Genomic DNA, 27,122 nt, shown 5'->3' on the forward strand with positions numbered 1-27,122 from the left:
AAACTATAACTGCGGAAATGTCTGAAACGGAACAGCTGTAATTTGTAAGGTTCGTCTTTTCTTCGGGTTCCGTCCGTGCGTGCGCGCGCGCGCGCGTGTAGGTGTGCGTGTGTGTGCGTGTGTGTGTGTGTGTGCGCGTGTGCGCGTGTGTGTGTGTGCGTGCGTGCGTGCGTGCGTGCGTGTGTGTGTGTGTGGTGTGTGTGTGTGTGTGTGTGTGTGTGTGTGTGTGTGTGTGTGTGTGTGTGTGTGTGTGTGTGTGTGTGTGTGTGTGTGTGTGTGTGTGTGTGTGTGTGTGTGTGTGTGCGCGTGCGTGCGTGCGTGCGTGTGTGTGTGTGTGTGTGTGTGTGTGTGTGTGTGTGTGTGCGCGTGTGCGCGTGTGTGTGTGTGCGTGCGTGCGTGCGTGCGTGTGTGTGTGTGTGTGTGTGTGTGTGTGTGTGTGTGTGTGTGTGTGTGTGTGTGTGTGTGTGTGTGTGTGTGTGTGTGTGTGTGTGTGTGTGTGTGTGTGTGTGTGTGTGTGTGTGTGTGTGTGTGTGTGTGTGTGTGTGTGTGTGTGTGTGTGCGTGCGTTACAACGGCCGACACGTCGGGTTTTCCACCGGTGTTTCATCGTGCAACATAGACGAACTTGCTCAGGGCAAGGTGGCACAAAAGTGCAAATCTGCGGTCTTCCTTTTCTCGAATTCACGACGATATCTTCAGGGATCCCTGCACAAAGCAGGCGAAATTACTCCCACCTAAGAGCATCTGAACAGCTGACTATTCTGGCAGAAAAGTGAGAAAAAAAAAAAGCCGTGCGAACCAACGCCTGTAGTTTCAATTGGTATGTGTGGTTAACGTCCCGAAGCGACGCATGCATGGGTAACGAGGGACGCCGTACAGTGGATCGAGGTCTCCGGATTAATTTTGGCCGCCCCTTGCAGTTAAACGGCGGCAGCCAAGCGATGCAAGCCCGTCGGATGTGAGTCCGTCATGAAGCTAAGCAGCGGAATTAGGTTAGCCCGTTACGGAACGACCGACGCGCGTACTGAGGGCGGCACTATCCTGTTATTTCGGCAAGTGACTCGAATGCGCTGTGTTTATGCGCGGCTCGGCGCCGGACAGGAGACGGCAAGTCGCCGCAGGCTGTCCGCAGTACACGGGCGCTCCACGAAACGAGCGCCGTGAATTCGAACGCGCACGCCGCCAGCATTCGCTAAAAAAAACAAAAAAACCGAGCGGTTCGGCAGCGCCGCGCCGACTGTCTGTTGCTGCCAGGAAGAAAGGAAAGTGCACAGGCCTGCTCACTGGCTCAAGCCGAGCCACAATCGCTACCACGTGCAGATATTAGGAGAGTTGAAGATGGGATAGAAAGACAGGATATAGTAAAGACGCGCTAAAGACAAGGCCGATCCCGGAGGTAGTGCAATACCGGGCCAACCGGTGGCGGGAGTGAAGCATCCTTCAAACTCTCCGCCACATTTCCAAAAATAAGTCAACTTGGACCCGTAACAGATACTATACGGGGTCCGGACAATCGCGCCTTCTTGCGCACAGAGGAAAAGCAGCCAGCCGCGCCCGTCCCATATGGACCACATACCACCACCACCACCAATAATAATAATAATAATAAATAATAATAATAATAATAATAATAATAATAATAATAATAATAATAATAATAATAATAATAATAATAATTGGTTTTGGGGAAAGGAAATGGCGCAGTATCTGTCTCATATATCGTTGGACACCTGAACCGCGCCGTAAGGGAAGGGATAAGGGAGGGAGTGAAAGAGGAAAGGAAGAAAGAGGTGCCGTAGTGGAGGGCTCCGGCATAATTTAGACCACCTGGGGATCTTTAACGTGCACTGACATCGCACAGCACACGGGCGCCTTAGCGTTTTTCCTCCATAAAAACGCAGCCGCCGCGGTCGGGTTCGAATATAATTGGTTTTTTGGGGGAAAGGAAATGGCGCAGTATCTGTCTCATATATCGTTGGACACCTGAACCGCGCCGTAAGGGAAGGGATATGGGAGGGAGTGAAAGAAGAAAGGAAGAAATAGGTGCCGTAGTGGAGGGCTCCGGATTAATTTCGACCACCTGGGGATCTTTAACGTGCACTGACATCGCACAGCACACGGGGGCCTTAGCGTTTTTTCCTCCATAAAAACGCAGCCGCCGCGGTCGGGTTCGAACCCGGGAACTCCGGATCAGTAGTCGAGCGCCCTAACCACTGAGCCACCGCGGCGGGTTCGGGTTCGAACCCGGGAACAAGGAATAAGCGCAGTTTTTATTTTCCTACACATCGGAACACTTTGCGATTGAATGGAAACTGCTGCGGTCGTAAGCTCCGCTAAATAACTTAAGCCGCTTGTTAATTTGATTTCAGCTTTAAAACAGGGCAGCGGGACGAGAGTTAAGCGCATACTCTCTTAAGACATCTATATAGTATACAGCACAAAAACGCTTCCATAAATAAAACACATTTGCCGCACCAGGTTCAGTTATGTGAGTCGAAGCGCACAGGTTCGATCACCGACTTCGATCAGGCGCGTATCTCTACAGTACGTTAATTAAACTTGTGATTAGCTAATTTCAGCACTCATTCGTTCAGACTGAAACTAAGGTCGCCGTTTTGTTTTTCACTACTAAGTTGCAAATTTTGATTACAAAACTACACAGGAAAAAGCTTTGAGACCACAGTAATGCTGACTTTTCTATTAACGCTCACTATTTCCATAACCTACCAGCCGCCACAAGAATTAACAATGCCTAAATCATTTTTTTTTTGTGCTGCTTATCGCTGTGGGCAGCCATGCAGTACCTTCACATCGGAACACCTACTACTTGCATTACATACTTCGTGAAAAGTAAACAAAAAATGGAAAGCATGTAACGCGTGGCCCCACAGCACATGTGCCAGATGTGAAGTATCCGAAATAAGGGGCAGGGGGCATTCGGCTGTTGTCATGGTGCATTCATGAAGAGCCGGCAGCGGTCAGGCGGATCCATTGTTTATAGTGCACGCTTCTAAAATGGAAAAATATCTCATAACAAGGAAGCGCCTTCAACCACTCAAGTACATGGAATTCATTTGAAGCTCCAGATTTTGGAAAATATACAGTAGTCCAGTGCAGACAGTGCTGAACGTATTAGGGCTAACTTAAGCAAACAAAAGCATCAAGGCACTTGCATGCAGCTGATGTCCTTTTTATGGGTTCGAAACAAAATGCAGTTCTGTCTGTAGCATTTAATGGATTTGGGCGCTTTCTCCGCTAATCCTGGGTCTGTTTATGTTGACAAGCAAAGACGCGTCCGGGACCTTCGCAGCCAACGATCGAGACGACGAAGTGGCCGCGTCGAGCGAGGTGAAGAAGAAGAAGAAGACCGCGCCGCGTCCCCGGTGCATCGATTTGTTCGTGGCGTCTGGAGAACGTACGATAAAGCATGGACCCTTCAGATCCAGGATACTTCGAGCCTGATGAGCAGACTCCGGTGAGTTGGCTGTTGTCAGCAAGCATGCTTACCCCTCGTTGTGCACTGACGCGTGGTCGTTCGATTCCTCGCGGTTGTCGGACATACAGCGCAAGGGAAAGTGCTCGGAACGGAGAGGCCCACTACAGGTGGAGGTTACAGCCGGAGGCGCAACGCCTGCACGTGCATTAATTGGGTGTAGACGTGCGTCCAGGCAGAGGAGGCAGCCGGGTCATGTGTGCGCAAGCCACGGCAACTCGCTGCGTACTCACCGACCACCCGGACTTGCAGCTGCTTGTGCTCGGGCACGACCCCCGGCTCGAGCTGCAGGTCGCAGCGGTACACCCCGCGTGTTCGGATATCCGCGTCCACCAAGCGCACGAAGCCCTCGCTCGACTGGCCGAGCTGCGCGGGATACGCGCGGGCCTCAATCGGGCGTCTGACTCGGAGGAGCCGCTACTCACGTCCACGTGCACCCCGGGCACCCGGTAGCTACGGCTGGGCGGCTCGGCTTGCCGATCGTACGAGTAGAATTTCATATTGTCCTTGTACCACAACAGCGCGCTGGGGGCAGTGCCGTGGTCGTCGCTGCAGTTGAGCCACAGGGAGTCCCCCTGGAGCACCAGGTCCGGCCCGTCTATGCGCAGCCCTGCGGGGGCCCAATAGCGCCGTCTTTCTGCTACCACTGGCAGAGGGAACCGTCTCGCGCTGGCACGCGCATTAAACGTCCGTCCCGCCGTGACATCGCAGACGACCACAGTGGTCGCTTCGTTGGGGAGCGGATTTTGGCTCTCTCTTCTGTTGCCCTCTGTGGGGATCAGTGCCCAGAGCCAGTAATCGAAGGCGACCACTGGGACAGACACGCGTTTTCAAAGCCAGCGCCTTCGCCGCGGAAGCTGCGCTGGCAGCTCGCCAGGGAAGCCCAATTCCGCTGGCATTTACCCTTAATGCTGCTCTGCCCGGCTTTTCATGCGCGATGTTTTCAAGCTTTGCCCGTACTGACAGCGACTCGTAACCTATTGCTGCTCCTTGTGGCACCTCATAGCCGGCCAGCTAAGGCCTGACAGCCGTTTCATTCGTTTCTCGACATCACAAGCGAGGGTAAACAAACCCCGCACCAGTGCGCGATGCAGGAACGAAGAACGCTTGGCGCGCATTTTCACTCGCCGAAGCCACCGAAGCGCGACAAGTCGCCGCACACACCTGCGTTATCCGTGCTACTAGGGTACAGTGACTTTTGCCGTGGTCACAGCCGCCGATTAAAATACGAACTTAAGGTTGTCACTCACCAGATACGGTCCGGATCGCCAAGCAAATGAGGACGGCATGCCGAATGCTCGCGCCGATCATGGCTGAGAGGACCACAATGGCCCTCAGGCCGCACCGGCCTCCACTTTGCGCACACACCTGAAAACGCCGGGCTCCTTTCCCTCCGTTCGGTTCTGCCCCCAAACGCGCTCTCTCTGCCCGACTGCTGAGCTCCCGCCGCTCGCCACGACCCCACTACTCCACCGCTTCCGATGCAGCTCGTCCCGACGGCTACCGCCGGCTCGTATGCCGCGCTCGCGGCGCGGGACGTCTGACGGGTCACGTGATAAACCACCACCGCCAACTTCGAAACCGAAACTGAGCAACAGTTCTGGTTTTGGTTTCGCGTTTGGTATTGTGCATGTACCTACCGGGAAATAGTATGCGTATTCAGATTACATGATTTTCTGCGGAAAAAACGATCTTCGCTCGTTCCGCTTGGGCACAACAATCGCTTGTGCGGCAAGAACGTCCGGACACGTTGTTCATGCAGCTTTACATTGCTTTATGAGTTGTCAATAAAACGTTCGGATAAAATGCGAACGCTTTCTGAATGGGGATTTCCATACAAAACTTTTAAACATTTGCTCTAAAGATCAGTGGTGAGTTCAGTATCACATCTTTAGCAATAGTATTGTCTCGGGAGCTAGAACTTTACGTTATTGTTTTGAATGTCTGATGGCGGAAATGCCAAGTTCATCAAGGTAGGAACATTAAACTCTTGCCGCAATGAATATTTACTTGAATGTTTCTGTGAGCAACACGTGCATGTTGTGAATTCGAGTTGTACACACAAAACTTACGCGGCCTGGTCGCATTTAATGTAGGTAAATCCGAAAACTCCCGAGAAGTGAGATAGGTTTCAACAACAACGTCAGGCAGTCGTAGTTATAATTACTCACGCCCTTCTAAGACGTCATTCCTAATAGCCCAGGTGTAAATTTGGCGCACGCACAAAAGAGCATCTCGCGGCGCGGTATTGGAAGAAGGCGCATTATTTCGTGTTCTCCTTCCTTTTACGTACTCCACAATGCAAGGTGAAGTGGATTTTTTCAGGAGTTTATCATGCAGCGCTGCTGCAATTAACGGCGCTGCGTGTACCGTAACATGTATGGAGCCATGGATAAATTAGTTTGGAAGTAGAACTGTAACGAACACAGTTTCGCTTAGAAATTTACTGAGCAAACCACAGCAATTCTTCGCATTCGTTGCCCATATGCTGCCGCAACTTGCTGTAGGTGTATAAGAATTCACCATTTGCTAACTTCTGCTAACAGATCGCAATAGCGATATCATTTTTTAGGCGTTCGGAAACGCGATTCTGCTCAGCGTTGCAGCGCAAGTAGTTCTGGTTCTGGCCCTTCCCCTTGTCAAGATCCAACCGCGAACTGCCGATCGACTCACTGACACACCTGGGCTGGGGCGCTAGCAGCGGCACGACGGCACGGACGAGCTAGGAGAGCGTGCTCACACGCCGCACCCAGTATCGGACTGGGTACAGCCTGTGGGCCGGACTGGGTGCGGCGTGTGAGCACGCCACTCTAGCCCGGCCGTAATAACTAATAACCAATGAGGCTTCGCATAAAGCACGTTAGCATGAAGTTGCGCATGTAAATGGGGCTGTTGGGAAGGTCTGCTTGTCGTTATGGGTTGCTCCAACAAATGCAGCAATAATCGCCCTGAGACTGTCGTTCGCTGGCATATGCTACCCCCAGCACTTCACGCAAGTTACGCATGCACGCACGCGCAGAGCCGCCAGAAGAGCAACAAAAATGCAGCTGCTCGTCATAGGCATGTCCGTAAGGGGTAGCAGGGTGGGGTCAGAGTTCATGGTAGCCCCCAGCCATGCCCCCAGCCAAGGCGCAGTGTCGTCTGCTGCTTCCTCAACTATGGCTGCAGATGCAGTGGCGACACCTTGCGAGGCACCATGTAAGCGTTCCGACCTGTCGTAAACTTCGTGTGAAGCATGTCAAGTTTGGTGAATTTCTGTCAGCTTTAGAGCAAGTAGCAGGCTTTCGCGTGAAAGTTTATCGAGAGCGAGAGCCTGGTTCGTGAGCATCAGGGAAGATTAATTTTTTTAGTTTGACAGACTGAAAACAAACCTTTTTTCGCCCCACATCCTCCGAAAAGAAGAGGAAAATAACTTTGTCGCCTACATCGGGGGCTATCGATTTTTTTTTTTGAGAATTTTAAAATGTAAATTTGTTGTAATACCCAGAAATAGCCAGTAATAACGCTAGGGAAGAGAAACGCTCCAGCGAAATGCCTTTCATGGCCAAGTTATTTGGAGTCTCGTTTACTATGTCTGCCCTTCGCTCTGGCGCTGCGCTAGCATTTTAATGCGCGATCAAATAAACACTCTTTTTGTGCGTGTGCCTGCTGGAATTGAAAAATGAGGGTGAGGATAATGCGGGTGGTGGAGGAAGTGGAGGAAGGGCTTTCCAGCGCCTCCTCGCTGCTAGTCATGCTGCTAGTGCATTGGTTAGTGCAGTCTCTTGTTGGGGTGTACGCGCATGCGCAGACTTCTCTGACTGCACGGTGCGCGTTTTGCGGGTCAGAGCAGTGTAGTTTGGGTTGTAGCTGTTGTTGCATTTCTGTGTTGTTATAACCAGTCATCACGTTAGTACTGCAATGAATACGTTAAACTGATCTCTGTTTCGTCACATGGGTCATCTCGACGGGAAAACGCGCGCATGTTTTGAGTCGTGCCCATCTCATGACTAGCATCGATCAGAGGAGTACTTACATTTCGATTTGCACCTTGGCAAAAACTTGATCTTATGGTTTAAATAGGCGTGCCGGGATGGCATCTGGCCAGGTGAGTGTTTTGTCGCCTGTCACTTCTTGCGATATGTTAGATTGTTTGTATGCCACTGTTAGGCTTACGATATCAAGTTTTCAGTCGCGTCTTATCTCGTGTGTTTCAGCTGTTCTGACAGCATTTGAGACGCCCATTCATGGCGTGGGCTTTAATTTTGAGCGTACCTATGTCTTTTTGGCATATTAAATTTTTATGACCTCGTCACTTATGCGACACCTTCATGAATTCAGGTACCATTATGTGGTTTGTACGTTTGTCTGGGTCGTGCTCATTCTTGAGAGCCTTGCGGCAAGAAAATGAATCTGGGTGCAATGCCCTTGGAAAGTCGTGTGTCGTGCTCGACCAGCCGGACTGAGCTTTGCAGATGGGAGAAGGGGGTCTGGAGGGTAGTAGCGTACTCCTCTTCGCGGTTTTGCCGAACACTTCATTAGGACAAATATCATCGAGGCATTGTCAGGCGTAAACGGCGCTGCCGTTAGCTACGTCGTATGAAAAGGGAAACGGAGCACTAGTATCTGCTTCACTTGTTTTGAAATGCTGTAAACGCAGCAATGCTAATTACATTTATCCGGCTGTCGCGCGGAATGTGGCCAGTTTCAAATGACTAGTCATTGCATTCGTAGCTTGATGTTCTGCTGCAGATTGAGCTGCGTATGACAGTATAGCGTTGTGCTTTCACATTTGGTAGTTGTCAGTCTTGAGAAATAGAAGCTTATTTACTGGTCTGCTTTCTTGTGCTGTTCAAGTGGACTCAAATGGTGAATTTTAATTCCTCATGGGGAGGGAGCTCGTTGAGTGTGCTGTTTCTCGCTTTCCTCGCGTTGTTTCACTTTTTGTGCACTAATGTTCAGTGTACATTCTCGTATACCTTGTTACAATGCATACAAGTAATGAGCTAGCTTATTGATTCCCACCTTTGATATCATTCAAGTGTAAGCTTTTCCACACTGTGCTCTCGATGTGGCAGAAGGCTTCTTTGCTTTTGCAGAATCAGACAGGTCATGAGGGAAGCCGTATTCCGAACAAGGTCTTCATTCAACGTGACTACTCCGAGGGAACGTCGGTGAAGTTCCAGACGAAGTTTCCACAAGAGCTTGATGGCTTGGTACCTACCCAGAAATTAGCACATTTGCTGTAAATTGCTGGGCCTGTCAGTGTTGTGGTAGTGTAACTTGATGGTGTTTTTATTTCTGCTTTTCAGATAGAAAGGCACATGTTTGACCAGACAGTCGCCACAATCAACTCTATATACTCTGAAGCTGAGAGGATGAGTGGCAAAACATTTTGTGAAGGCTTCATGGCTTGCCTCACTGCGTACTTGCTTTACATGTGTACTGAAACCCACTACGAGAAGGTAGGATGGCTCTCATTTGCTTGTGTTGCATAACCCTGAACTTCTGTGGGCCATTTTTTCTTCTACTGCAGTTTTTGAAGCAGGCCACTGCCTACATTCATGAGCAGAATGAGACTGTTTATGGGCCACGAGGACTCCACATCACAGACCCTATTGAAAGAGGGCTACGAGTTGTATCCTTTTCTGTGTGTAGAGTCCGCAGTGGTAAGCAGAAAACTCGTGATGAAATGTTTGCTTGTCATTAGATATGGTGGTTCGTTATGTTTAGGGGTTGGAATTTTCGGTTTTTATTTTTTGAAAATTCAGCAGACTTTTTTCATTTTTCATTTCAGAACCCAAGTATAGTTTTTTTTTTTTTTTCGGCGGATGTTATTTTCGATGAATGAAATACTGACTGTTTTCGGTGATTTAATTCCGCAGTCCAGTGTGGCCAAAAGCCAATTGAAGTCTTATCTCAGTTTTTTTTTTCATTATGAACACTTTATTGACCAGTAATTAGCTCGCAAATGGCAGTACTTAGAGCTGTGCTTGTAGAATAAATTGCTACCATTATTAAAAGAGTAACTTAAGTTGAATGAGATAGCCGGCAGAAGAAAATGCAAGTTGTAAGTTTACTTCTAAAAACTGGGTTGACATGATATTGTTTGGTTGTTGTGCTGGATTGAGCGCGAGGGCGGGGTACAGCGTGTGGTCTCCGTGTTGATGGCAGCGACAGAACTGCCGCCCAATTGTCGTGGTAGACAGAACACACTTTTTTGTGACGCCCATGCATGGTTTCATGCGAGTGTCCTTGCATGCAGTTGATTAGCCTACTTAACCGGCTAAGTGCTCTAAGCAGGGGATGTCAGTTAACATACAATGCTTAGCTAGCAGGCAGTGAGGAGGTCTTGCTTCTCGGTCATCGGAGGCATGTAAGCTAGTGGAGGAATGCCTCAAATTGCACAGCTGCGCTACGTATCCAACAACACCATCATCACATTGTGCCCCTGGCTTCCTGCTTACTTAATTTCAGCTTTGAGTGTAATGCTCATTCAACAGCCAACTGTATCTATGCTTTGCATGTCAAGAATACTGACCTTTTTCAGTTAAAGCCCAATTTCAAAAACTGAATTCAGCGGACTGTTATCGTTTTTTTTTTTCCCCCGTTTATACCAAAATGTCCAACCCTTAGTTATGGTCCATAATAGCTGTGGTGGAAGCATTGCATTGGTGAGCATTGTGTTACCAGCCATGGAAAATGTATACGCTTGAGGACTGTAAAGTAGATTTGATCATATCTTGCAAGTGTGTTGTGACAGTATAGTGCTGTTAGTGGTATGAGCTGGGACACTTTTATTTTTGAGTTGTTTATTAGTCCCAGCTTATTATTTGTGCAGTGCAAAAGTATTTGAAAACAAAGGGAGAGGGCTGTGTGATTCTTTCCATCGCAAACTTTCCCTCTGTGCAGGTCTTTGCTAGTAGCTGATTGTTAAGGTTGGCTCATACTGTTGTATATCCTTATGATTTAGTCTTGTGTGTGTTTGACAGAATTGAGAAAGGGGAAATTTCGGGTGTTAAGTATATCGAGTGCAAAAGAAGCTTTTTGAGTGCTGGGCTATTAAAGGTTTTGAGTGCAACAAGCATGCAAAAATAATATAGAAATTTAAAAAATAACAGCGCGGAAGACGGGGACTTCAAGGGTAGAAAACACAGGACAGCGCTTGTCCTGTGTTTTCTAACCCTTGAAGTCCCCGTTTTCCGCGCTGTTATTTTTTAAATATGATATGTATCACCAACTCTCCCGCCTTGCCATCGTGTTAATATAGCAAGTAACAGCGATATCAGAATCAAACTGTTTTTTCTGCATTAGTTCTGAGCATGTAGCTGTCCTTCCAGCCATTTCCTATATTAGTACTTGGGGTGTTTGATCAGCATTATACAGTGTTTTTTTGCTTTTGACGAGCACTTTGCTATTGCTGTAGCCCTATGCTGCGCTTGTCATTGATAGTGTCAAGGATGCAGTCATGCTTGCATGTGAAGTGTTACATTTGCTACAGGAGGCTTACACAGTGTAGGTCAGTTTTAATCTAGAATTGTTTCATCATTCCTAGTTTCTGCACTATGTGCACCGACGCATGGCAGCATAGTGCCATTCTCATTGGCTGCCTGCAATTAAAAATGGCAGGTCCAAAAACCATGAGCAGGTCTTTTGTTCTGCCCAGGCCTTTCTTCAACTTCGTCGGGTAGCACTGGCAACTTGCACCTCACCTTGGCCTAGAGTAAGCTGTAGACTGTGTGTAGTTCTCTTCCTCTCATGAGCACGCATGCACACACACACACAGACAGAGTTGGCAGCAAGTTCATGCTACAGAGCAAACTGCTGGAAAAGCTTTGATAGCACATGTAATTAGGTGCTTACAACACTGCTACTTTCATGATGCAGCATAAACAACATACAGAAGACACAGGACACTTCATTTGTCATGCATCATCCCTCCTGTGCATCGTTCCTGCTGCTTTGTTGTTAAGGCTGATCAATTCAACCAGTTTACAATTCTGTTACTTACAGTTGGGAGGCTGTTTGTGATTGCACTTGCATTGTAGCATGCCATATTTTGTTCCTGGATATTCAAGGCACCTTTGTGTCATGCCACCTGCTATGTGGTTGTAGCAGCTTTAAGGGAAAGCAGGAATCTTCCCAAGCACTGAAGGGCTACCAATTTTGGATACAAAATACAGTAGAACCCCTTTATAGTAAAGTGACTGGGACTAGGGTTTTTACTGTATCAGTTGTTGGTGATGGGATGGCTCTGAGGATTCTAGTAATTAATTGGCCACTTTCTAAACATATTGTTGATTTATAAAAGAAACACTTGCAAATACCTTCCATCCTGCTTTTATTGTCCCTTTATGTGATATTTATTTTCAGACTTATTTCATGTTATCACATTTTTTTATTTTGTTTACGTCTTGGGGAAGTACCGCATTTGCACAGATACAATGTGGCTACGAATATAACGAGAGTTTGATATCATGTGAAAACAAAAGTTTTGCGTGAACACTGCATCACTGTCCACAGCCTCAGCGTCGTTTAAGAGGCAATAGTTAAACGCGTGACACAGTCGAGTTGCGGCAGTACCGCTCACGCAGTGCTGCCGCGCCTCCGTTTCTTGCTGCCTCATCCCTATGCTTCAAGCTGCGAATGTTCGCCTCCTTTTCCTCCCTTTATTACTCTTCACTGCATTCCTTTCCTTTTAAAGCGAAAGCTTTACGAGTCTAGCGGCACAGATTTCGCTGTCTGCACAAATGACCTTGAATGGCGCAGTATCACCTCGAAGCGGCATCAATTAAAAAAACAATTGTGCTGCAGGTAGGAATTGAACCCAGGTCTCTGGCATTCGAGATGATGACACTTCCATTCCGCCACAACTGTTTGAGTCTTTGTAGTGAATGAAGGCACCTTTAGTGAACACACAGATGTCTAAGAAACGCATCTTAGAGGTATGTACTGAGGCGTGCATGAAAAATTTAATTTTGAGCATGAAAATTAGGTATCCCAACTAAGCAAGTAACGAAGTACGTTTACAGTGAATTCCCATCGTGCATGGATGGATGGAATTGATGGATGGATAAGGCTGAACTCTTTAAATCGGGCGGTGGTTCAAGCCACCTTGCCATGATTTGTGAAATTTCTCTTGTCTTGATTTTAGCCACCAATCAGATAACCTTCGCTCGGTTACTTCTGCCCGCTTAAAATCTACTTTTCCTTCACTGTCCTTAAACCCCAATGCTTTGAATAAATCAGCCCCGCTGCTTTCCACTGCAGGGTGAAGCCCTTTACAGAAAAGTTATCAAGTGTTCAGCCATTTCCTCCTCCTCTCTGCAAGCACCGCACAACGTCTCTATCTCGTCGTACCTGACTCTATACATCTTAGTCCGCAAAACTCCCGTCCTGGCGTCAAACAACAAAGGGCTTCCCCTACAATTATATTTTCTTCGGCAATTTCCTGCTTAAAGATCCTGTATGTTCCTAGTGCCGATTTCGTCTGCATCATCATGCAGCACCCACTGAAACCCCAACACGCAATATACGGCGATGGTACAGCAGATGGCTTGTCTCTAGTGAATGCACGGATGTTTTGGGAACATATCTTCGAGCTATGCACTGAGGCGTTCATGAAAGAGCGACATGGACAGGAATGAAGGCGCAGGCGCTTTGACTAGCTCCAGTGCTGGCAGTTGTCAGGAACGCACTCAACGTTACAGACGCTAAGCTGCGTCTAGTTGCCAATACACCAGTTTTCACTGTCTAGCCAGGTTCAACAGTAGTTAAAGCACGGCTGATTTTTTCAGCGACACGCCTCCTTTTTTCATAGCTGGCTTTACTTTTTTTTTCTGTGCGCGCCGCACGCTTAGCCTCGCGTCCTCAAGGACTTCGGCTTCTCACAGCTTCCAAGCTGGGTAGTGAAGCTGTTTATTTCAGTGAGCACCGTTTTAACATTTTTGGTATGCATCTCCCTCAGATTGCCAGCCTCGCGCATGCCGTGTTGTCATTGTTCAGCGGGCGGTGCTTTGCTACGGCCAGACCCTGTTTACTATAGCAGTTTTTTTTTCTGTGAAAAAAATCTTTTATAACATACAAAAAATGTACAGGCGTCTATGGGAGGCGAAATGGGACCGCAGTTTCACTTTATTATATCAGAGTTTACTATAGCAGAGTTCTGATATAGTGGCAGCACATGACTGAGCACTATTCAGGCAGGTGACAATGTTTGCATCCCTTCATTGAAGCCTTTTGTGGTGTACCTGGGAAATCTTGGGTACTGTCTGACGAGCTATTTTTCAAGGTTTTAGAATGCGAGTAGCCTCTTACCTGTACGATGTCTGCTGTCATGTAGAAACGTTTGATGTCAGGGTCTGATTTAGAAGCTTTGAAGGCTTGTTAGAACTGGCGAATGTGGTAGCTATTTGCCCACTGTCTGCACTGTTTTGCAGCCAGCACAGTGCTACTTGATATCATGCTACATAGTGCGAACATTTACTGTGAAGTGGGGCTGCTTTCACGTAGTGTGGTACTGGTGCTATTTCGTTTTTTAATTGCTTGTGCAGCACGCACAAAATGTCATTGTTAAGGTCCTCTCATGGATTGGAATTATAAATTGCTACCAGTGATGACTTTTGCTTTAAAAAAAAACACGCTTAGGATGAAGCTTCACGCTGCTAATTGTGGAAGTGTATTTTTTTCCCGCTCTGCATGGGTGCTTCTGCCTTGACTTTTGGGCCCTAGATCGAGATCACCATCCTTAGTGAACAGGGTGCCCGATCATGATTGCAAGCTCACCCTGGCTGCCGACGAAGCTGCATCTAGCCTGTGCGACACTGCTTTACTCCAAATTCTCATCGTGGCCTGTCATAGCCAGGCACCCAGCCTCCCTTTTTCTTGTGTGACCACTCTGCTATGTGCCGAGCGGTGGAAGCGGCCCAGGGACGAGCTCTTGATGTGGTGAAGACAGTGATGGTGGCTGCTGAAAGAGAGGCTGACATTGTTTTCCCTCTAAGCTTTCTGGTTGCATAGGAAGTGAAGGAGTAACAATAGCTGGTGATTCATCACGTGTATAAAGTGTGCTTTAACTGTTTTTATTATTAAAGTTCGCTAAGAAATGGTTTGCGTCAACCTTCGAGGCGCGCAGTGGTGTGCACGCACCACTGCCCCACCCCATGCCGGATTCCGTTACGCTCCGACCACGCTGCAAAGGACACAGCGGCATTTATTAAGGTCACTTTCTCGGCATAGGCATCTGACGAAGCGAATGTGAATATTGTTCAGGATCTCGGACTCGAGACATTTAAGTAACATTTGACGTTACAAGAACTGGACATCACGAATCGCAGAAATCGTCGCCGACCGCTACGGAATTCGTTTGTGTTACTGTCGCAGCTTCGGATGTCTCGTTCAAACGGTGAAGAAATGACTCCAGCAGTCGCTTGTTCAAATGGTCTGTAAGCGTCGGCGCAGTGTCGCTCACTTCGGGGTCGCCGCTGTCCAAAGTCTGGTCCGCTGTTCCTTCCGACATCACGGCACTAGGGGAAACCTGCACTGGTGAAGCAGGCTTCGATTACAAAATGTAAGGGCACAAGTGCCTTGCATGTTGCCTAGTGCGTATGAAGTGGCAGAGCAAGCGAAACAGACGAAATGCTCGAAAGCAGAATACATACGGAATTCGAACAGGGGCGCAGAACCTCTGTCAAATTTTGCGATTTCCCTTGTCTCTTGCCTAAACTTCGATGTGAAGTGACGCTGGCGAGCGGCCCCTCCAAATCAGTCCACAGGTTGCACAGGTATACACCACCACGCCTCCGCCTACCTCCAGCCACGGCACCACCCAGAACGGACGGCCTGCGATGACTCGCTAGTAGCCAAGCTACAGCCACTCTTTCTTGCCGTCAGTTGCCGCTAATGTCGCTAGCATCTGCTTATCTGGTTCATTTTAGTTGCGTAACCCTGTATAAGTCATATGACAATTTCCAACGTATGAACTTTGATTTCATGTTAAACTGTCACTGAGAAGAGAAAAATAAAACAGTAAAGAAAGTTTGAAATGTGCCTAAATTAAAGTGGTAGTAAAGCATGATAGTTTTTGGCTATTAGCGCCACCTTAGCTGTGATCTACATTGACTGCTCCATGCACTTGGGCCTTCATGTCTGCAAAACCAAACCAATAATAACGTTTAAAGTGTATTAATTACTTAAAAGCTTGTTGCGTTAAGGGGTGGTGTATTAAGTTACTTTGCGAGAGTTCACGCACGCAAGGTTCACGTCCTAAACTTTCAACCTATCAGCGTGCAGCATGAATGCCACGTGACCTTAAACGGTCACCATTTTGTAAAGTGTGCAAAGTTCACTGCTACCTGAGTGATCCTTGATAGGTCAGGGAAAAAAAAAAAAAAAAGAGCCGTCGAGTGCTTTTAACTTAGCGGGTGACATGGACTGACAACGAGTCTAATTACAATGTTGACTCTAGCCATGCGTAAACTAAATAGTTTGGATCAGTATAGTGTGACCAGCGCAGTGGTTCAGCTTTTGTGACCCGATCCCTGCTGGAATGCTGCCCCGACCTTACCCCTCCTTGTGTCGTAAAGTTCATGTTGGGAGCCGATTTGATCCGCTCTCTCTTCAGATGTCATCGGTAGTTAGAGCATCCTCGGCAGCTGCCAGCGAAGAATGTTGCTCGCCGTAAGCTGACCAGGTAGGAAGAATTGTGTAAAAGCGCGGTCTTTAGCCGGTAACTTTTGTTTTCGCCTATGTCTACTATGCCTTTCCGTTGTCTGTATGTGCGTATGGCTAAGGAAGTGGCGGCATACCTCCTTGCCTGTCGATGTCATCCTGTGTGACACACCTGTGTTCAGTTTAGGTAACATGCTGTGCTTGACAGATGCGCTTATCTGACTTTGGAAGTGAAGGAAACGGTGAACGAAGCTTGTTTTTGGTTTCTCGATGCGATGCGTCCAATGCTCAAGATTGGGGTACCAACTGTTGCTAGTGCAGGTAGTGCGGGGATGGGTAGGGTATTATTATCTGGACAGGATGGTGTCCGATTACTCAGGCCCTTTTCGTTTTGAAACCGCGCGTTTTGCTCAAAATCGGAGAAACAAGCCCGCGGATGTTGATTTGAGTTGGTTTCACTGTGATCGCCGCAGGAGAGGAACTGAAGTTCGCACTCGTGGTCCGGTCGCGCTTTATTATTATTTTTTCCCCGTCTAATCACTTAATGGCCGCTAATGGAGAAGATGATGTGTGTGATTGTGAGCGGTTTGCAGCGTCTCCAAACTGGAGATTCCTTGAGTTCTATTTTTCACCTGCTGGCACCCCTCCCCACCGTTATTTTTGTGTTGTATGGGTACATTTAATTCGCACCGAGTGCTTACTCGGTGTCAGTTAAAGCGTACCTTGAGTCGTAATTTTTTTTGTTAGGAGTAGGATGAGAGATATTGCTAATATTTACGTGCTATTAAACTGTCTTATTCAGTGCAAATTTGAACTAACATTTGAAACCTTTTGAACTGACTTTAAAAAACCAAGGACGGCAGCACACGTGACCATGTAGTTTCTGCGCGGTATGCTGAAATTTTCATGCCTGCAGGTAAATGGCATACAGGTACTACGTTCATTTTGTTGCAGCTGCAATTTTTGCCCTGTGCTGGTGGTCATGCATGCAGCCACAATAGAAGCTTTCGCTGGTGGCAAAATGCATTCCTTAAACTCGGATTAGAGCAATATGGCCTTGAAATGCCAGCTTTAGTTTTCTAGCAGCTTCGGTAGTGTACGGATGCACTGACATGAGGTTTGTTTCTCCATATTACTGTGCTTATGATATTTGTCTGCTGCAGCTTCAGGAAAAATTTCAAAAGCGGGCTTTCACAAAGGTTTTCAGTATAAGTAACTGCTACAGTGAACATGTTTAAAATATTGGAAACTATTGCGGAGGACGAGGAGCTCTTGCTTTTTGTGGCTTTGATATGTGGTTAATTAAAATGTCTCAGTTAACCTAGTCATAGTAGGAGCATTCACGTGTTTTATTTGAAGTAGACACTGAGTCAGGGAGGTTATAGATGGCTTACACCACAGTGTACGATAGACGGGTGGTCAAACGACAGGGCCAAACAATGAGGAGGCTGCTGTCAACTAATGTTAGCTGCTGCCACGTGACAGCACCCTTTTGAGTGGCCAAATGCAGAAAATATGAACAATTAGGCCCAAATTTGAAACATACACGGGTGTTCCATATTTATCTTTCTGTGTTGTAAAATATTCTCTCCGCAAACTGCTTGCCTGTTTGGGCTCAAGCACAGGCCATAGGGTAGCTTATAATAGTCTTTTTTTTCATCAGATAATTTAAACATCAGAACTTTCCCGAATTGTCCGGAATCGGCGAAAAACTACAGCCGTCTGAGCGGGGAATTTTCGTCTAGGTGAGCAGAGCAGCAGATTTGACAGGCTGTGCCATCTGGGGTACTGCAAGGCCTGCTCCAGCTCCGAGCAGGGATATTGGTTACCTTGCAGTTCGCCACATGGCACAGCCTCTCAAATCTGCTATCCCGCTCGCCTTGATGAATTCGTATGCTGTGTAGTGTCAGCACAGGGTAAAGAACCCCAGGTGGTCTGAATTAATCTGGATCTGTCCACTATGTTGTCCCTCATAGCCCATATGTTGCCTTGGGACGTTAAACCCCACAGTTTACCATTTACAGTCTGTGATCCAAAACTACACTTGTCCGTTTACCATATTTTTTGCTTCCTTATCCTTTAAGCGAAAATAATACCAAGCTCTCAATTCATAAGTGCACAATCTATATGAGGAGTTTTTTTTTAATCGAAATGAGCCAAATCAAAACTAATTCAAATTGAACTGTAATGGCAAGCACATCCATGCACTTTTCCTTTGGAAACACTGTGATGATGAAAGGTGCCCTGTAATGCCTGGAAAACCTGCACCCAAATCTTATTTCAAATCAGTAATGACCCAGATCCTGCTGATGTATGAATCAAAATGAGCAAATTCTACTCGCGAGAGCCGTCTTTGTCTGCTTTGCTCTCTTAGTGTGGACTGTTTCAGGCGTGCTTCCATTTATTCCTTCTCCAGTGCTACTTTACACCTGATTGCATAGGATATGAAGAGATAGACAAAAGATCCGAACCTAAAAGGCGACAGTAATGAGGGGATCATTAGCCCCATCACCAAGGAAGCAAGGATGCGCCTCTGTTGCATTGCACTTTAAAGTGTTTAGTACTGGCTTTCCTTAATGCATCCTTACTAGCGAAATGGCAGATGCAGACAGGAAACGACAGGACTAGCAGTTGTCCTGACTGCGTCTGCCATTTTGATAATAATCATGAATTCCGGATGCTACAGTGAAATAGAATAAATGCTATATCTCATACACTCTAGCTAGTTTACTTATCTGCTGCTGAAGTGGGAATACAAAAAAAGAAGGGTGTCACATCAGTGCTTTTAACAAAAGCCTGCTATGTACGGGGTTGGTCAAAAGTTCCCAGGCCAGAGGGTCTGCTTTTCATTGGTATATCTTGCCACTTAAGATGCCGATAAAACTATTAAAAGAGTATAGACACCTAAGTTTTGGGTGCACGTTTTCTTGTTTGTAATGATGCTTAAGGCTTTATTATACATGGATTACCACCTGGTATTCTCCTACGACTGCAAAATAATTTATAATCACATTTTTTTTTTTCGTGCTGTTTTGGTTTCAGTTACAACAGCCGAAAGAGGACTGTGACATCAACATGTGCTTACAGGTCACGGGAGACAAAAAAACTGCAATATAATCGCTGCTTCCTCATTAGCTGTCATTCCGGCTCTTGAGGAAGGCTGGCTTCAGCACTGCAGTAAATTGAAATGATGAAGCAGCGGTTTTGTGGACGTTTTTTCATGCCTTACGTGACACAAGAGCACTCTTTGATGTCACAGCCATCGTTCAGCTGTTGAAAACGAAACCAAAACAGCATGACAGAAAAAATTTGATTATAAATTATTTAGCGGTCGTAGGCAAACATCACATGGTGATTCATACGTAGTAGTGTCATCCGCATCATTATAGAGAAGAAAACATGCCACTAAAATTAGGTGTCTATATTCCTTTAAGGGTCTCAGAGGTTGGAGCGGTGCTTCTGCTACACTCTACAGAGATTTTGAGCTTCGGGGGTGTCATAACTGTCTGGCTATAGGGCTCAAAAGCAGACCCTGTGGCTTGGGAATTTTTGACCGACCCTATACACTTACTTGCTTATGATGCTGAAGCATAGTAGTGCCCCTGATTGCGCACAGTGAATGTTCTAATTATTTTTGGGCTGAATTCACAGCGTAATCATCTTTAAGCATTATTTTCATAAACAGAACTGTAGTTACTACTGTAGAAATAAGCTTTTTGGATGAAAACTGGGTCAGATCAAGAGTTTCACATTTAAAAGAGCCAGATTTATGTTGATATTAACCAAAAATTTGCACAATTCTTTATTACATTCTGGTGTAGTGCTGTTCTAAATCACATGCAAAGCATATCATATAGCAGCTTGGATAACACTGTTTTCTGCATATAAGAAACTTTCTTGTTTTTAATCAGTGCCTGTTAAGGTGGATTTGGCTCGTTTCGAAAAAAAAAAAAAAACTCATATTATCTCAGGTTGCAACCAGACTGAGCAGAAATCACTTCCCTGCACTTCACGCTGCTTCTATCATGCATCACTTCAGTATACTAAGGATCTTTGGCACCACATGCAACAGTATGACCCCCTGCGAAGCATTACTTTGTACCGGGCTCTAGCTGCAGTGGAACGAAACATTGGTTTTCTGCCTGCTCTGAAGTTGGTTGCAGGTACAACCACTTCACCCTGCTTTATTAACTAATAGTTTTAGATTCCTAATTGAGGCCCATTAATAAAGGTTGCTGTTGAGAGAGACATGCCAGGGTGTATAATCGTGGTTTGCTGCTCTAAACTGTTGCTCTAATTTGGTTTAGCATCAGAGGTTGTGGCATTTAACAGAGTGTCTGCTGATTTATTATTTCCTATCTCTCTCTCTGCTGCTGAGTACTTAAATGGCTCTCCACTATCCTTTGAAGCTGTGGCGATAATGTCTTCGGTGAAGCCTCTTTGCTGCATGGATACAGATGGAAAAAGTACTTCTGAAAATCAGTGCACTTGAACAGAAATTATTCTTGAGGAGAACTCAAAATGCAAGCAAACAATGCTACCCACACATTGTTTTTTGGAAGGCCCCCACTTCCCATTTCACTCTGCAAATTGATGTTCAAATTGAAGAGCAGTTGTGCTGTCATTAAGCCGTACCGCTACTTGCAGCCTGCAGGGGCTTGGGCCTGCTTCATGATTAGCCCAGACAACAGAGTAGGTGCACTCTGCATTTGACATGTATTGATATGCATAGACATTAACATAGAAATATGCTGGGTGTTTTAGGGAAGCCCACCAGTAATTTTTGACAAGCAAGTATAACAGTCACTTTTATGGCGTCTTAATACCAGTGGTGGCAGACTTCAGAAAACAGTTGGGTCATGTTAACTAATAAGTATTTTAATAATTTAACTCTTAACTATTGCAGTTAGGCACCTGGTTGTAGTGAGAAATTTGTAGCTGGCGGTTAATTTAATGATATCAGTTTTAAGAATTTCAGAAGTGGGATAATGCTTGGCACTGTGGTGTAATGAATTCTGGCCATTTTTTTTTTAAATTGTGCTAAGTTGGTGCGCACCCCAAAACGCCAACTAGTACAGTCGGGGACAAAAGTCTCTAGACCACGTGATCCGTAATCGAAGCCAATGGCTCTGTTATGAAGGATTTGGCTTTCCTCTCCCCAAGTGTGGCCTCTGGCAGGTGGCTATTAATACAACCTTTGCCTGTAAAGTTTCGCGACTGAGTCGATTAAAAAAAATGCGCTTAACATGAAATCGTTTGTGCAGCACCCCTTCGAAATAGTCTCTCTTGCAGACTATACAGAGCTTCCAACGCTTCTTGGAAACAGTTGGAAAACGCTTCTTTTGGCAGGGCTGTCAGCTCCTTTGTCATGGCGTCTTGAATGGCCTCCACGCTTACCATCCAGCGAAGACAAAGGTTGTAGACCTATCGGCTTCGTTTACGGAGCACGCATTCCATAGACTTTTGTCCCAGACTGCACATGTCGCTTAGTGGTGCAATTCATGTGACCTTCTATGGTCCCACGCAGGCAGATGGACTGGCAGAGGAGGCCACCCAGGCAGGCATAGGATACAGGAGTTCACTTGACATGTGCGCCACAGAGTCATGTGCACCAGTAGTTGTTCTTGCACCAAAGCTGTGCAGTTTTCGAATGATGCGTAATTTTGCTAAAGTTTTGCTGGGATCCTGGCTTCCTGATCTGATTGAAACATTAACTGCTTCTATAGTATTCGTGCCAGGACTGGCACTTACAGTGTTTTCATATCCTATTCTCCACTGTGGCATCGCGTAGCCCATGTTGCATTGGGGTGCTAAACCCCATATACCTACCATATCCCATTCTTTACAACCAGTAAAATGTGTAGGGCCGCCGCAGTGGCTCAGTGGTTATGGTACTCAGCTGCTGCTGACCCGAAAGACGTGGGTTTGTTCCTGGCCATGGTGGTCGTATTCCGATGGAGGCGAAATTCTAGAGGCTCATGTACTGTGCGATGTTGGCGCACATTACCCCAGGTGGTCGAAATTTCTGGAGCTGTTCTCTACAGCTTCCCCATAGGATGGGTTGCATTGGGACGCTACACCCCAATAAACCATAAACTAAAATGTGTAGGCTCGGTTAACCTTGTGCTGAGTACTACCAGTGCAATCTTTGCAGGTGTCAAGCTTCATGTCTCAATTCCTAGTGCTGCATGCATGTTCATAACAGTTTGTCGTATGATGTGGGGAAACAAATGCAGACACATTTGTAGATTAATATGTTGCTAAAAGGGCACTTTGAAACTGTTGCATTGGTTCCATTTTTTTTTGGCTGTGATGCTATGCTGCAGGGTGGTGTTACCAAAATGAGTACACATGTTTATAAGTCTGGAAAGAGTAGGAGCATAAAATTTTTATTGTTTCCTACTTCAGAACACTATGTACGCAACTCTTCTGGGTCTCATCAAAGTTTTCCAGGGCATGGCCTTGTTTCTAAAAAATTTTTGGCTGTTGGCATTCAGCCGCAGTGTAACATTAAATGCTTGGATGTTTTCACTGTTTACAAATGTAAAGTGTGGACTTGTCATAGTATTACAAGGCCATTGCATAGATGGCCATTTTGAAGTCACTGTATTTTGAGGTTGGTTGGCAGGCTTCAGGGTTGCAGATTTTGTAAGCTTGATCAAGGCCATTGGACTGCCTTGATCTTGAATCTGACATGTGCTGGAGCGTTTGCAAATTTTTTGTTACACGTCATGATTAGCATAAAATTTCCACTTCTGATTTCAGGAATTTTGGTGTCCACTCTTGTGTATTTTGTCTCCTGTATTTCTCTAGTGCTGCAGTTGTTGTTGGGAACAAATCAGTGGTTAGTTGTCCTCCATTCTCTGTTGTGCAGCTTTTTTTTAATGGGAGTGTTACTTCTGCAGGGTTTACCAGAAAGACATGCACCAGACAAGGCGGAGGAAAAAGCGACCCAGCTATGGTGTTCGAACTGTGGAGCTTTCTCGGGGCAAAAAGGGCTTTGGCTTCACAATCTCAGGCCAAGCACCATGCATCCTGAGCTGCATTGTGGCTGGTAGCCCTGCGGAACGCGTGGGTTTGCGGCCGGGAGATTTTCTTGTTGCTGTGAATGGTCACAACGTGTCACGAGCACCTCACGATGATGTAGTGCGTCGCATTGGGAGCTCATCTGGTCTGCTCAAGCTCCAGATTGCCGAGAACTACTATTCAGACTCTTCCGATGAGGAGGCTGCTACGCCAGGTCGAACCCACCACACACGGCCACGCCACCGACACGTGCCACGCCTGGCTGCACGGGATGCCCATGGGCTCTTTCCACCAAATGTGAGTGGCATATTGGAATGGCACTGTGTGTGCCGCACAAGTTTGCTTCACTTTGCTTGCACTGGCTGTACCTTCTGGAATGCTACTGATTTGGGACGGCATTAAGGCTATCTACTGGTTTTTAATTGTGAACCATTTGGCCCAGTGAAACCTGTTCATTGAGATAGCTCATGCTCATAACAGGTATGGTGATGAGGCATTGTGCAGCAGTGAGTGATTGGCCACTGATGCTGAAGCTGGCCACATGCAACGAAACGACTAATGCAAGTCTGAGTGAAGCGAACCAAGCTCTACGGCTAGCATGAGCCCTGCTGCTTATGTTATGCAGGTTGGCTGTCGGATTGCTTAAGCCACTTCTTTGTTAAGGTGCACATAAGTCAGCAATGTTAGTTTAGGCTCCAGGGTTCTGACAAGACACAGCTTTGCTAGCGCGAAATAGCAACAGCCAGCTGCACTTGTCTCCTACAATTGGAATTCCAGCATTTTTTGTGGAGTGTGTGGAAAGGAATTATGTATGGTGCTAGATGCTGCTAAATTGGAAAGCTGTGTGGACTAATGTTTTGTGAGCATAGTAACCTCTCACTGTTTTTCCTTCCCAAAACCTTGCTTTGTTCGTGGAACCTGAATTGCACTCAGAAGATGTTGAGATTTTTTTTTTAAATCTGACACACACACACCTTAGATTTTTCAATGGCCTTATCCGTGTTTCAGATGGCCTGTGGACATTTATAAATGGTCACAGAAAAATATTTTTTGTCTTGTTTGTTTAATATTAAGTTCATGAACTCTGTGGCAAAGCGGTCACAATTGACTATATTTTGTTTTCATGCAGAAACATAGAAACTAAGAAAAAGGCATTTCACAGTATTCTACAGCAAACATTCTTTTCCACCCAGTTTACTCTTAGAAGAGAATGCAATAGTAGTCTTAGTGCCAATCGTTAGGTTGCTAAAAGAGGGAACCATTATAAACAAACTGTAACTGGTAGAAGGAACCATTATAAACAAAGTGGTAGTCCATCACCACAGGCGTAAACTTTTCAACCGCTTATTTGGTGTATGAGACCCTTAGTTGCTTAAGCGCCATAAAACCCAAAACACATATACACGCACACATTTGCTGGTGATTCTTGAATGGCAAAGGAGCCTCATTGTGAGGCAGTTAATGTATATAAAGTGAATTTTTTTTGTTTCATTGCATTTGATCAGTGCATTGAGCTAGTTCAAATAGGTATGTTGAGTTTTGCTATTTTGGTTTGCTTTTTTGATTACAGTCAATTTTTTTCTCATTCTTTTTAATTGTTTGCAATTACCTGTTTCTGTATTTTATGTTTATGCCAGTTTGTTGGAGCAACTGTAAATGCTTTTGTAACTGCCAGTGCATTTTGTTTTTGGTGCAAGAAATTTCAATTATTCATACCAATTTAATGCGATGTAGTTAAGTGTCCTTGTGGGGAATGAATAACAAAATAGTTCTTTGGAGATTTTTTTTTCTATTGATACACAAGTGGCTGCTTGTGATTTGTAATAGTTTCAATGATGGATACCTTGATGAGAGTGAAGTCTGCAGTTGCTGTTATGACTTTTGCAAAATGGTTGCAAAGGTTGTTGCAAGCCAGTTTTGAGTTGACTTCAGCCAAGACTTATAAACTGTTGCATTTCATGGGGCAAACTGACCAAAGTGCAATGACATCAGTACATGCTGAGTGTATGAATTCTAGTTTTTGGAAGCTCTTAAGGAGGCATGCTAGGCTGTACAGTCAACTTTTGAACTGCTGCACCAATTTTGATAAAAAAATTTAGGGATGGTTTAGTCTCTTGCCATTAGACTATATTCTAAATTTCATTACCATAGCACGGACAGACAAAAAAAACTTGTAGACGAAAGATGTGATTAAGAAATGCCAAAGCATGAAAGCGTCTAACCCTAAGGACAATAGAACTGGCAGAGCTATCAAAGTCGATAAATAAGCGCATGGTAGCCGATGTAAGAAAGTTTAATATGGAGAGAATCGAGCATGCTCTAAAGAACGGAGGTAGCCTATAAGCAGTGAAGAAGAAACTAGGCATAGGCAAAAATCAGATGTATGCGTTAATGGACAATAGAGTGCAATGTCATTAGCAATGTGGATAAGATAGGTTAAGTAGCCGAAGAATTCTACACAAATCTATACAGTAGCCAAAGCAGTCGGGATGTAAATGAGATGGGCAAAATCACACAGCAATAGGACATTCTGCCAGTAATGAAAAAGGAGATGAAGAAAGCCTTAGGAGCAATGCAGAAGGGAAAACCAGCTGATGAGGATCAGGTAACAGTAGATATATTGAAGGACATTGTGGAGATTGCGCTAGAAAAACTAGATACCCTGTATACGCAATGCCTTAGGACTTCAATCCTACTGGAAGCTTGGAAGAACGCTAACATCATTTAAATCCATAAGAAAGTGGACATCAAGGGCTTGAAAAATTACATGATCAGCCTTCTGTCCATTGCCTACAAAGTATTTACTAAGGTAATCATTAGCTGAACCAGGACAGTTTTAGACATCATCCAACCAAATGACCAGGCAGGCATTCATAAGGGCTACTCGATAATAGACCATATTCACACTATCAACCGGGTGATAGAGAAGTGCGGAGAGATATAACCAACCCCTATGTATATAGCCTTTATAGATTACGAGAAAGCATTTGACTCAATCGAAACCTCAGCAGTCATGCAGACATTACAGAACCATGGTGTAGAAGAAGCTATGTAGAAGTACTGGAAAATATCTGTAGTGGTTGCGCAGTCGCCATAGTCTGTAGAAAAAAATAATGAAATCCCAATAAGGAAGGGTGCCCAGCAGAGGGACATGAGCTCTCCACTGCTATTTCCTCGTGTTTACAGTAGGTATTCAGAGACCTGGATTGGAAACTGTTGGGGGTAAGAGTTAATGGAGAATGCCTTAGTAATCTATGATTCTCTGATCCCATTGCCTTGCTGACTCACCGAGGGGATGAACTGCAAAGCATGATCAATGATCAGTGATGAAGAGCAGAACAGTAGGTCAACAAATTAATATGCAGAAAAGCAAAGTAATGTTCAACAGCCTTGGATGGAAACAGCAGTTTATGATTGATAGCGAGGCATTGGAAATGGTAAGCGAATATGTCTACTTAGGACAGGTAGTTACACAGATCCGGATTGTGAGAGTGAAATAACTAGAAGAATAAAAATGAGGTGGAGTGCATTTGGCCTGTTTTCTCAGATCATGAATGGCGGTTTACCGATAACCCTCAAGATAAAAGTATATAAAAGCTGTATCTTATCGCTACTCACATATTGGGCAGAAACGTGGTGGCTAACGAAAAGGGTTGAACTTCAATTGAGGACAACGCAGTGAGCTATGAAAAGGAAAATAAGATGTAACAAGAGACGGGAAGTGGGCAGAGTGGGCCAGCTAGCGGACACAGGTTAATGACATCCTATTCGAAATCTAGAAGAAATGGGCTTGGGTACGGCATGTAATGCGAAGGAAAGATAACCAGTGGTCAGAGTTGAGAGTAAAGTAATGGATTCCACGAGAAGCCAAGTGTAGCAGGGGACAGCAGAATGTTAGGTGAGCGGATGAGATTAGGAAGTTTGCTGGGATAAGGTGGCCGTAGCTGGCACAGGAC

At 45.7% G+C, this 27,122-nt stretch overlaps 3 protein-coding genes, 1 long non-coding RNA gene and 1 pseudogene across 5 annotated transcripts in view; 2 read left to right on the top strand and 3 right to left on the bottom strand.

Moving 5' to 3' along the window:
- Positions 1-5,009, bottom strand: part of LOC144111441 (uncharacterized) — a gene marked incomplete in the record, with an annotated part of 106,707 nt that extends 101,698 nt beyond the window's left edge. Inside the window, 3 exon segments of the mRNA XM_077644743.1 lie at positions 3,726-3,858; positions 3,918-4,102; positions 4,743-5,009. Coding sequence (XP_077500869.1) covers positions 3,726-3,858; positions 3,918-4,102; positions 4,743-4,803 — 379 coding nt within the window.
- On the bottom strand, positions 1,374-1,539 carry LOC144116704 (U2 spliceosomal RNA; annotated as a pseudogene).
- A 2,203-nt stretch (positions 5,010-7,212) lies between the features above and the next one.
- LOC144111448 (golgin subfamily A member 7) lies at positions 7,213-14,576 on the top strand. Its single transcript, XM_077644756.1, has 5 exons — positions 7,213-7,579; positions 8,571-8,687; positions 8,784-8,936; positions 9,008-9,109; positions 14,203-14,576. The coding sequence occupies exons 1-5, from the start codon at positions 7,565-7,567 to the stop codon at positions 14,242-14,244; spliced, it is 429 nt and encodes a 142-aa protein (XP_077500882.1). The 5' UTR covers positions 7,213-7,564; the 3' UTR covers positions 14,245-14,576.
- Positions 14,577-14,663: 87 nt separating this feature from the next.
- On the bottom strand, positions 14,664-15,536 carry LOC144111457 (uncharacterized). The gene is made up of 2 exons (XR_013310051.1): positions 15,132-15,536; positions 14,664-15,007 (listed from the first exon to the last, which is right to left on the bottom strand). It is a non-coding gene; the product is annotated as an uncharacterized LOC144111457 (long non-coding RNA).
- A 240-nt stretch (positions 15,537-15,776) lies between these two features.
- LOC144111460 (regulator of G-protein signaling loco-like) overlaps positions 15,777-27,122 on the top strand; it is a 76,176-nt gene continuing 64,830 nt past the window's right edge. For both annotated transcript variants that reach the window (XR_013310053.1, XM_077644778.1), the window contains exons 1-2: positions 15,777-16,162; positions 23,046-23,463. Coding sequence is in view for 1 of the 2 variants with exons in the window: in XM_077644778.1 (XP_077500904.1) it covers positions 23,062-23,463 (402 nt within the window). In the remaining variant the exon portion in view is untranslated. The remainder of the gene's footprint in view (positions 16,163-23,045; positions 23,464-27,122) is intronic.

The sequence above is a fragment of the Amblyomma americanum genome, chromosome 1 (assembly GCF_052857255.1).
Source record: "Amblyomma americanum isolate KBUSLIRL-KWMA chromosome 1, ASM5285725v1, whole genome shotgun sequence".
Taxonomy (NCBI): domain Eukaryota; kingdom Metazoa; phylum Arthropoda; class Arachnida; order Ixodida; family Ixodidae; genus Amblyomma; species Amblyomma americanum.

Bases quoted from the DNA above. Each gene is read 5' to 3' on its own strand.
- LOC144111448 (XM_077644756.1), top strand. The intron at 8,688-8,783 runs GTACCTACCCAG...TCTGCTTTTCAG, and splicing joins CACAAGAGCTTGATGGCTTG to ATAGAAAGGCACATGTTTGA. The intron at 9,110-14,202 runs GTATCCTTTTCT...TTTGGGCCCTAG, and splicing joins TTGAAAGAGGGCTACGAGTT to ATCGAGATCACCATCCTTAG.